The 10,880-nt window shown below is 46.5% G+C and overlaps 1 protein-coding gene across 1 annotated transcript in view; it reads left to right on the top strand.

Moving 5' to 3' along the window:
- The first annotated feature begins 9,535 nt into the window (after positions 1 to 9,535).
- LOC309551979 (cytosolic purine 5'-nucleotidase-like) overlaps positions 9,536 to 10,880 on the top strand; it is an 82,223-nt gene continuing 80,878 nt past the window's right edge. Inside the window, exon 1 of the mRNA XM_082252713.1 lies at positions 9,536 to 9,772. Coding sequence (XP_082108839.1) covers positions 9,648 to 9,772 — 125 coding nt within the window. The 5' untranslated portion in view covers positions 9,536 to 9,647. The remainder of the gene's footprint in view (positions 9,773 to 10,880) is intronic.

The raw sequence follows: 10,880 nt of genomic DNA, 5'->3' as shown, positions 1-10,880 counted from the left end.
GTTTAGCCTTTGGGAAGTTTGTTTGTTGCTGCGTTCTTCCCACCCCTCAAAGAAGGTATGAAGCTGTGTCCGTCAACAAACGAAAGATAAAACAGGATTTTTGTCTTACCGTAAAATCCTTTTCTCTGATGTTCATTGATGGACACAGCACCCAACACTCTGTGGAGTTGGGTTATGTATTCTTCTGACACTGCTTGTTACAAAACTGAGATCCTAGAGCAGGAAGTAGGAGTATGTACTGCCCCATAGGCGTAGTTAAGCTTTGTTAACTTTTGTTAACCCTTTTCCGCCTAGTGTCCTACTCCTAGGAAGAGCAGCATAACCCATCTGTGAAAGAAGATATGAAGCTGTGTCCGTCAATGAACATCAGAGAAAATTATTTTACAGTAAAACAAAAACCCAGTTTTCCATACGATACTTAGATACCTCCGAACAGGGGGCTGGATAGGCAAAAGTTCAGGCCTTTGTCTAATCACCAGAACAGTTTGGATCAAACCATCGGCTTATCCCTACTATTGGGTTCCCTTCTTTTAAACAATGATAGCTTTGGGAAAGCTCCAAAAGAGAGAACTATGGGGAACAACAATATAGACCCATGTATAGACTGCTGCAGATGAGTTGATACAACAAAACAACAAGAGAAGGGCGCACCGACCTTGTGCGCCCTTCTCTTGTTGTTTTGTTGTAGTGCCTTCTGGATACCCTTGGTCCTGAGGGGGATAGCAAGACCACTTCATTTGTGTCATAAAACCGCCTAGAACATTCACCTTCCTGCATACCACTCGAGCGCAGCAGAGATAATGTTGATACCTAAGCTCAGCATACACTGTACTGTAAGAGTATGGAGTATATACCATATAATGTTAGGCTCCCAGACCATCTGTATAAATGGGATGTTTGACAAATGCTGACTTATGAATTGAATTATGTCCCAGAAATGCTGAATACATCCAAAACCCAAAGGACTAGTAGAATATACTGCATGTTTTATATATAAAAATGTTCAAATTAAAGTGTAAAATTGTGTGCTCAGAAGACAACATACAAGGCAATGGAATGTTCCTTTTTTTTTTTGTGTGTTACGTGAATTAAATATTTACTGTTAGCTTCACATAAGCTATAAAATCCAGAAGCGATATGCTGTATAAATGGATTCTACTTCTATTAAAATACTGAGTTGGTCCCAGCTGTGCTGTTCTGCCAGTAATTACAGTTGTTCCAGCCATGCAAGCTGACAGCTGGACATCTGCAGACTGAGAAGAGCTGACTGTATAGCTGAACCCTTCATTGGGATTGCAGAATGCACAGAAGGAGTTTTTTAATGATGAGATTTTGGGAACTTGTATCATTTCTAAAGTGTGTACAGTATGTGTGTCTCAGTACAGCATGGCCGACTGCTGAAAAGGATGGAAAGTTTCATTTAGCTGTACGTTAGAATATGTTATTTATTTACAATATAATGGGTTGACTTTTTGTGGCAATCCTGTTAAAGAATATGTTACCCCAATATTTCATATTCCTGATATATGTCTGTTGTACCACGTACTTGTACTATAATGTATCCTGTTTTTTACATTGCTTCCTTTGTGTGAAATACCTGGTGTTCCTGCCAGTCCCTCTGTTTTTCTATTTCAAACTGACCACACTAGGTATGGTGGAACATCCCTCCCAACATGGTCAATTTTCTTGCTGTGCTGGGAGAACAGCCTGCTGTTCTCCAATAAACAGACTTGTGCTGACATGCCCCCCTGCAAAGCCATTCAGTGGGAGGGTCAGTGTATAGCTGTTTCTCTGCCACATGCCTCTTATGCACCTGAGAACAGAGGTCATATAATAAGTTATAGATATGTAGCACGCTCCCAGTTAGGGGCTAGGTAAAACATATCTGTGACCCTGTTCTGCTTATAAGGAGGTTTTGATCTACTAGTTTAGCCTGTCACATGTTTCTTTTTTAAATAATCTTTATTTTATTTTCACAATTTGCAAGGTACGAACACAACAAGACAAAGTGTAAAGCGGAGTAATAAACAAGAAAATGCAGCTTGCATGAATACATAACAATGGTTATAAAGCAGATGGAACTTGAATGACATTGGCATATAAGACAGGTTTATCATACTGTAGAGTGTGCCTGTTGGCCAAACAGAGATGGACCTCAACCAACCTCCGTCCCACTGGCAGGGCCCGGCCCAGAGAAAGTCCCCCGGAGGGGCCCCTCATAACCAAGGCTTCTAGTAACCTTAATCACTATGCATAGTTGCTGCTGTTACTGCATGTTGAAATAATGAAAGCAGCAAATACAGAACATAAACACAGAAACCAAGAAGAAAAACAAAAAGAACAAACCCAGGCCTCAGAGGGGCCAAAAAAAAGGAGTAGTAGAAAGAAAGAGAGAGAGAACTAAGCAGCCTAGAGGGGACACGTCCATAAAGGAAGCAGTGCCATAGGGGGGAATCTCCGGGTCCTAAACAATGATACATGCCCCTCAGGTCCCACCCCCAGTAAACTAATCATTAGGGATCTCTTCCGAATAAAACATCCACCCCGTCCAAGTATCCGTGAAACGAGACTGCTTCCTTTGTAGGGTCAGGACCCTCCTTTCAGCCTCCATAACCAAATTCACTTCCTTCTTCCATTCAGCTAAGGTGGGACAGGTGGGCTGTTTCCAGTGCCGCGGGATGAGACACTTGGCAGCATTTAATAGAAATGGTATGACACTACGTTTGTACCTCTTAATTAATGTGGGTATCATGAAAGAGGTACTGGAGCGGGGTGCGTTCAGGAGGGGAAATAGCTAGTTTTTGAATCCAAGGATGAACTGCATCCCAGAAAGGTTTAAGGATTGGGTAGTCCCACCAAATATGGAGGAACATGCCCTACTGGCCACAGCCCCTCCAGCAACCTGGATAAGCGGTAGGAAACATTTGCTTCAACTTCGAGGGGGTCCTATACCATCGGGACAGGAACTTGTAGGGGGATTCCTGGATCCTAGTACTAATAGAGGAGACATGGGCAAGGCGCAATATCCTAGACAGCTGTTGGGTCGTGAATTCCATTCCCAACTCCCTCTCCCAGTCCGGAAACAAAGTAAGGGACTGGGGAAGACGTTGAGGCAAGGACTAGTTTATGCATATGAGAGAGAAGATGTCGGGAGTCCGGAGGATGGACGAAACACTCTTCCAGGGGGGAAAGTCTATCTAACGGGCGAGGGGGGGGTAGGAAGTCTCGTTACAAAATCAGCCATCTGCCGGTGGCACCAGGCGGACATAGGGAAATCCCCAAATCGAGCTCTGAGCTCGGTTAGGGATAGCAGCTGCCCAGATGGTGCAAACTTGCCGCAAAACGTCTACCCGCCCCCCCCCCCCCAAGATCGGAAAAACAGAGCATCCTCAGGCTTAAACCAAGGGAACCCACCCAAGGGAGCTAGAGGGGAAACCCCGGCTGAAAATTGCCCCCTGTGTTGAGTCTATCCCATACTTGAAGGGTTGCCTTTGTTAGAGGAGACGCCCAATCCGAGAGACCCCTGCCACTCTCCGGGACCCAAGGTGCACCCGCCAAGTTCCTGCCCACCATAGTTTTTTCTAAGGGCACCCAAGGTTTGGTGGACACATCATTAGCCCAGTTCAACATACGGACCAGGGCCATAACTTTATAGTAAAGAGGAACATCCGGCATTCCCACCCCTCCATCAACCTTCCGTCGCCTGAGGATAGCCCGGGCTAGGCGCGGGTGCTTACCATGCCAGACGAACTGTAGGAAGGATCTGCGAAGACGTCTAAAGAACAGCTGAGGTCACTGTATGGGGACAGTATTGAGAAGGTATATAAGTCTAGGCAGAATGGTCATCTTTAGTACATTTATACGTCCAAACCAGGTCAAGGGGTATGACGCCCAGGAGTCCAGGTCTACCTTAGTATGCTCCATCAGAGCCCCATAATTCTTAGCATAGAGGACTCGTTGGCCTGGGGATATGTGGACACCCAAATAGGGGAGAGAACCCTCCCTCCACTTGAATCCAAAAGAGTGTCGTAGGGAATCAGCCATGTCCGGGGGGAACGTGAAAAGGAAGCAGTTCAGACTTGTCATAATTGACTTTTAAATTAGAGAGGTCACCAAAGCGGCGCAATTCGTGCATGAGCACCGGGAGAGAAATGCAGGGGTTACCTATATAAAACAACAGGTCATCGGCATAAGCCGAAAGTTTGTGTTCCACAGATCCTATGGTGATCCCCGCCATGTCCGGCGTGTCCCGCACTGTGCGCAAAAAAGGTTCCAGGGCCAGGGCGAAGACCAAAGGGGAGAGAGGGCACCCCTGTCTGGTGCCAGTATAAATACGAAAGGTATCTGAGAGTAAACTATTCACCCTGACCCTGGCTCCAGGCCCACTGTAGAGCGCCAGGATCCACCCCAACATCCGGTCCCCAAGGCTCAGGGCCCGAAGAACCTCTGACAGGTACGTCCAATCAACCCTGTCGAAGGCCTTTTCAGCATCCAATGACAAAACCAAGCTCGGGGCCCTATCCGGACCATGTTGAGCCCAATGCAGGACGAATGGTGTTGTCGCGGGCCTCCCTACTGGGCATGAAGCCCGCCTGGTCGGGGTGGATCAGGGCAGCCACGTGGTCCTGGAGGCGCAATGCCAAGACCTTGGCCATAATTTTAGTGTCAGTGTTGAGGAGGGATATGGGCCTGTAGCTAGTGCAGTGCGAGGGATCCATGCCTGGTTTGGGCAGCACCGTGATGTGGGCCAGGTGAGCCTCCAGGGGGGAGTGGAGCCTCCAACGAGACCGCGTTTAGATATGCGCAAAGCTGGGTACAGAGAAAGGGGAGCAGGGTTTTATAATAAAGGTTCGTAAACCCATCTGGACCCGGGCTTTTGCCCGGGGGAAGGGCAGCAACCACCCTACTTACCTCCTCCATGGTGATAGGCGCCTCCAACTCCTCCAGTACCTCAGTAGAGAGTCTAGGGAAGCCCAAACTCAGGACATAAGACCTTATCTGTTCCATACGGTCCCCCCCATTGGAGGGCAGGTGATAGAGGGATTAATAAAAAGAGATCTGGGGCGAACTAACCACCCTCCCACTCTGGGTGACCAGGGCGTGGACATGGTGGGCCTCCGTGCGTTTCTTTAACATGCGGGCCAAAAGCCTGCCACACTTGTTGCCATGTTCATAATAACGGTGGGCCCAGAAACGCCGCCTATTTCGAGCCCTGCACTCCAGACATTGAGTCAGGGTCTCCCGGGGAGACTTGAGCTCCAGCGCGTCCATCAGGGCCAAGGCTTTCTTGTATTTCACTTCCAAAGCATGGATCCTCTCCAGAAGGTCAGCTATCTCCTGCTGTCGCTGTCGCTTCACCCTGGTGCCCTGGGATATCAGTACCCCTCTGATCACTGCCTTGTGGCCCTCCCAAAGGGCTGACGGTGCCACATCTGCTGGGGAATTAAGATCAAAATATGTGCCCACAGCCTCCGTGACCACCGCCACTACGGAGGGGTCATCTAGGAGATTCTCATTGAGCCTCCACGTCCGGGTGGCACAATGTGCCCCCGGAGGTGTAAAGGTGAGGGAGAACGGGGCGTGATCAGAGAGGGTATTGGTAATGGAGCCGATGGAGGAAGAGCTGACAGAGTCCAGGTGAAACTGATCAACCAACAGAAGATCTAGCCTGGAATACATGTCATGAGTTTTGGAGTAATAACTATAATCCCTAACTCCAGGGCTAGAGACCCTCCAGCAGTCCACCAAATGCAGTTCCCTAAACAACCTCTTATGGTGTCTCCGGGCCCTGAAGGAGAGGGGGGAGACAGCCGAGGAAGAATCCAAGTCGGAGTCCAACACCACATTAAAATCCCCCCCCAAGCACCACCATACCCTCCCGAAAGGAAGCCAATTTACGCAGGGTGGAAGAGAGAAAGGAGGCAGTCCTGGCGTTTGGGGCGTAAAGGTTGGCCAATGTATACTGTTAACCGTGGATAGTCCCCTTGAGAAACAAGAACCTACCCTCCGGGTCTATCAGGGAGCTAGTTAAGGCAAAAGGGCAGTGCTTCTGGACAGCAATGGAGACCCCCCCTAGCCTTGGGCACCGGAGACTGTCACATGTTTCTAAGGGTGATTTACTGGGATTTGAGGGAGTGTCCCCACTGCAGCCAATGAGGGACCTTATTGGACAGTGGAGGAAATCTTGCCAGTAGCACACTCTGTTTTATGTAATTTCAAGTGGGAGGGCATTCCTGCAATAAATCCTTGGATAGCACATAAATAGGAGGGGAGCATGTGACAGGTTGCCTTTGGGTGGGAAGCCAGGTCCCAGGAGGAGGGTGATGGTTGTCTCTCCTCCTGTTGCTGAGGAAGATGGTCCAGGCAGTCGGCTTAGGGACCAGGGGATTAGCTGTGCTGTAGAGGATCCAGTGTGTGCTGACCAAGTGGAGCTGTGGGGCAGGATTCTTCTGCAAAACCAGTGTTGTGAGTACTCAAGATCTGCCCAGGGGGTCTGCCTAAGAGAGAGGGGCCACTCCAGAAAGGTTAAGGGGATCAGACAGCCAGCTAACCCGGAGTGTTACAGTAAAGGGGGTGCCACGTTGTGAAGCCCTGAAGAATAGGGAGTAAAGAGGGTGCCAGGAAGGGCCCTGAAGTGTCTCAGCAGTACAGTCTACACTACAAGTCAGCTATCTCAGGAAGGAGTACCTTAGGGAGCTTAAAGGACTTTTCACAGTCAAAAGTGAAGCTAAAGTAAGCGGCCTAGCCGTGACCAGCGTCAGTCAGCGTTAACCAGCATCAGTAAGTGTTAACCAGCGTCAATCAGTAGTTCTGTATAGTCCCTGCCTATTTTGTGCATAGTTCAGTTGTTGGAGTATCCCACTCATCCCTGCTCCTATCCAAGTTCTCAATAAACCCTAAAAAACCAAAGAAACTGGACTGGTTCTTGTCTGAGGTAATCACACTTGGAAACATGCTTAAATGTCCTACTGTTGCTAATGGTAACCCAGGGTAAACCCACACTCAGCAGCTCCCATGGGAGTAGTGCTACAGATAAAAACGTCTTGCCTTTCATTTCTATTGTAAACTGAATGGGTTGTTTTACAAGATAAGGGTTTACATACTATTAAGACCTACAATATGCCTTGTGCAAATGCCCCTGCAATGCACGGAATTGACTGAATTGTGCTGCTCTTCCTTTTCATTAGTACCCCAATGCACCTTGCCAGTGATCCACAAGTCATGTGCGCTTTTAGCACTGAACAACACAAAAAATTGAACCATCTATGTGTTGTTGTTTGCTGTATCAGCAAAAATTATACAGTTGCATTCAAAACCTTTGTTGTCACACAATGGCAGCTCATTTAAACTGAGTTATGTTAAAGCGGAGTTCCGGCCACGAAAAAGTTTTTTCAATAAAAATACCCCCGGGACAGTCAGGACTAGTACATTCCACAATGGATAGCCTATGTACTGTCCCGGGTCGCACTTACCTTTTAGAAGAAATACTTACCTTGAAAATTTCTTCTCCAGCGCTGCCATCTCGTATGTGGGCAGCAGAAACCAGCGCGTCCTCTTCTGCGTCCTCTTCCTTGTCCTCTTCTCCCAGAATGCGCCTGCACCGGCCCCGATCGTCACTTCCGGTGCGGGCGCGTCATCCCTCCACAGCTTCTGGGCATGCCCAGAAGCTGTTTACCAGGGAATGAGGCACCCACACCGGAACTGACGAGCGGGGCCAGTGCAGGCGCATTGATTCCTGGGAGCGATGACATTCAGCTCCCAGGAATCAATGCAAAGAGGAAGTGACGGCGCGGAGGGAGGAAGTGGAAGAAAGGTGAGTATATTTTTCTTCAATAACAAGGTAAGTAAACAAAAAAAAATCATAACTAGCCATTTATTTTTCAGGTGACGAAAAGCAAGCGGATGGCCCAAAATCGACTATGTCGATTTTGTGGCCGGAACTCCGCTTTAAGAACCAAAGTATTGCACATTAACACGTATGTGGGACCACAGCAGTATGCAGTGGGTATGTTTAAATGGGTTCTTAGCATTTCAATTTCTGTCCTTAAGGATTTAATTGGGGAACTCCTAGAAATGGAACCCTACAGCAGTGGCTAAGACAATGTTAAGAGAGATAGTTGTTCAGAGGTGTGAACTATTCAAGTATAGCTAAAGGCAAAGCTTTTTTGTTTTGGATAGAATGTAAATAGATTAGAACCCCTGTCAGGTTTTTTTTTATTGTTGTCTATTAACAATAGTTGTGCTCCAATCCGTACTCCGCCTCTCGTGCATGCTCATAATAAGAAATAATGACAAAGGCATAAGTTCAGTCACTGGAGCCAGCAGAGGTTGTACTCAAGTGATTTCAATCCTTTATATTAATATAAGGCAAGTAATCCTGCTGAATAGCAGAAGGGGGTGTACTGACATAGGACTAAAGAAAGGATCATAAGGGTCTTACCTATCTCACAGAGAGCCCACATAAGAATTCTCGGAACTGCATTTCCAGGTGACAGAGAGCGCTCAGGGTAAAACAGCTGAGACTGAAGACTCCAGCCATAGGGGCCATATTTTGCAGGATATCCCCTATTGCTATAGGTGACTTTATAGAGTGGTAACACAAAGTCTATTAGCGATTTCCATCAGTCAAGGGTAGGGGAAGCTTGATCTTTCCACTGTAGGACTATTATACTAAAATAGCAAAAGACGCAGCAGAATCCTGGTCGCCCTCCAATTTGCCGGAGGTCAAACCAAGCCCAGGAGGCAAACCCCTAGATCCTGGGAAAATGCAATGCCAGTGAGATCAGTAAAATACACTATCTAGTCAAATGTATTGGGACATCTGCCTTTACACGCACATGAACTTGAATGGCATCCCAGTCTTATTCCGTAGGGTTCCATATTAAATTGCCCCACGCTTTGCAGCTATAACAGCTTCAACTCTTCTGGGAAGGCTGTCCACAAGGTTTAGGAGTGTGTCTATGGGAATGTTTGACCATTCTTCCTGAAGCGCATTTGTGAGGTCAGGCATTGATGTTGGACGAGAAGGCTTGGCTCGCAGTCTCTGCTCTAATTCATCTCAAAGGTTTTCTATCGGGTTGAGGTCAGGATTCTGGACTCTGTGCAGGCCAGTCATGTTCCCCCACTCCAAACTCGCTCATTCATGTCTTTATGGACCTGTCTGAAAGGGGATTAGCCAAAATCTAGCGTCATTTTTTCACTGCAGGTTTGAATGTGATTGGTTGCTGTGAGTCACCACCAGTTCTTCTAGTGACAAGAATAGAAAGATATCAGTATGAGACATGAAGCAGAGAGGATAAAGGGACACCACCTTTAAAATGTGTATGTTGCGGACATGTATGTTATGAGTAGATAGTCCTTCAATCTCATTATATGTAACAGGCTGCTATTTGTATGAGTTAGAGAGGATGAATGATAGTCAGGCAGAAAATTAGGAGCAGAAGGAATGGGGAGAGGAGGGGGTGCTGGAACACGAGTAGGAGGGAGGGATGAGCAGCGGCTGACCCCTTCTGATAACATAATCTGCAGAAGAAGATAGACCCTTGGACCTGTGAGTGTTTGGCTTTTAGGGATATGGCACTCAGGGCAGATTCAGAGCAGCCTTGAGCACAACTCAGAACACAGCTGGCTAAAGATACACAGCAGCCATGGGCAGCATCAGCAAGGAGCACAATGTAGGCAGTGACAGCCACCAGCTACTTGACCAGCATCTTAGCTCTATAGACCCCAGCAATATTGACTTACGGACATTAAAACGGGACTACCACCACAGGTGAGTGCCAGAGACCCCTGGTCATCTCTTTCATTACCAGCAAAGCTTATTATCTGTCAGTTTATAGCTTGTGTACACAGGCATTTACGCAGGCATTGTTGTCAAACACAGTCTTTAACATTCAAACACAGTAATGATAAAACGCAAGTTTATTTATTTACGCAGCGCTTTACATATACAGTCACAGCAAATATCTGTGTTTGACCTACCTATTGAGATGTGCTTGCGTTTAAGACAAGGCAGCAAAAATCTGTTTGATTTGCCTTTACTTTAACGCAAAAATATCTCAACACAGGACATGCTGCGTCCCAAGAGAGGCATCACAATGCAAGTCATACGCAGACTTAGAACTGTCATCCACTCTTGGGACTCTGCTGACTTGCATTTGATGTCCATTTTCAAATAAACTCCAACGCAGGGAAAGAACACCCATGTACGCAAGCTTGCCAATATCTAAGGTCATACACAGCATGTGGAAAATTCTTGCATCACTTATGATAATCAGGCTGTAGGGGTTCATTTCCAGATGGGAACAAGCACTTTTTGAGTTTCAAGAGTGCTCGTTATCACAAATCGAAATTTCCCAACATGTTGGAAAAATATTTGCATTTCCTTAGTGATGAGAACTTTTTTCAGATTTGCAGTGCAACTCATACACACAATGGTTGAGTCTGGGAGAAACTTTTTATTGGGCCCTGATATGTGTGAAGCTTTCAGATAGATTTCTGGGGCCCTACTGAAGTATGACCATGCTTTATAGATCTATTCATTAGAGAACATTTTTTACTCAATGAGACACCAAGGTGTCATTATTGATTTCATTAAATGAATGCATAGGTAATTAAACGCCATTACAAAGTGGGGGAGTTACTAAAACTGGAGCACTCAGAATCTGATGCAGCTGTGCATGGTAGCCAATCAGCCTTTGACTTCAGCTTGTTCAATTAAGTAACACATATGTGATTGTATCAAGTCTGACATAGCAGACGAAAATGAACAGGGGATTTTAAAAAGTGTACCCAAAAACAGAAATTGTATCAACAAAAAATGTCTAAAAAAATTATACAAATTTTATTTAACAATGTACAGAAATAAAGTGCATGATTAA

Source organism: Pelophylax lessonae, assembly GCF_965119305.1.
Source record: "Pelophylax lessonae genome assembly, chromosome: 4".
Lineage (NCBI taxonomy): Eukaryota > Metazoa > Chordata > Amphibia > Anura > Ranidae > Pelophylax > Pelophylax lessonae.
The sequence above is the reverse complement of the archived record's forward strand: the minus strand, read 5'-3'. Positions and strand labels throughout refer to the sequence as shown.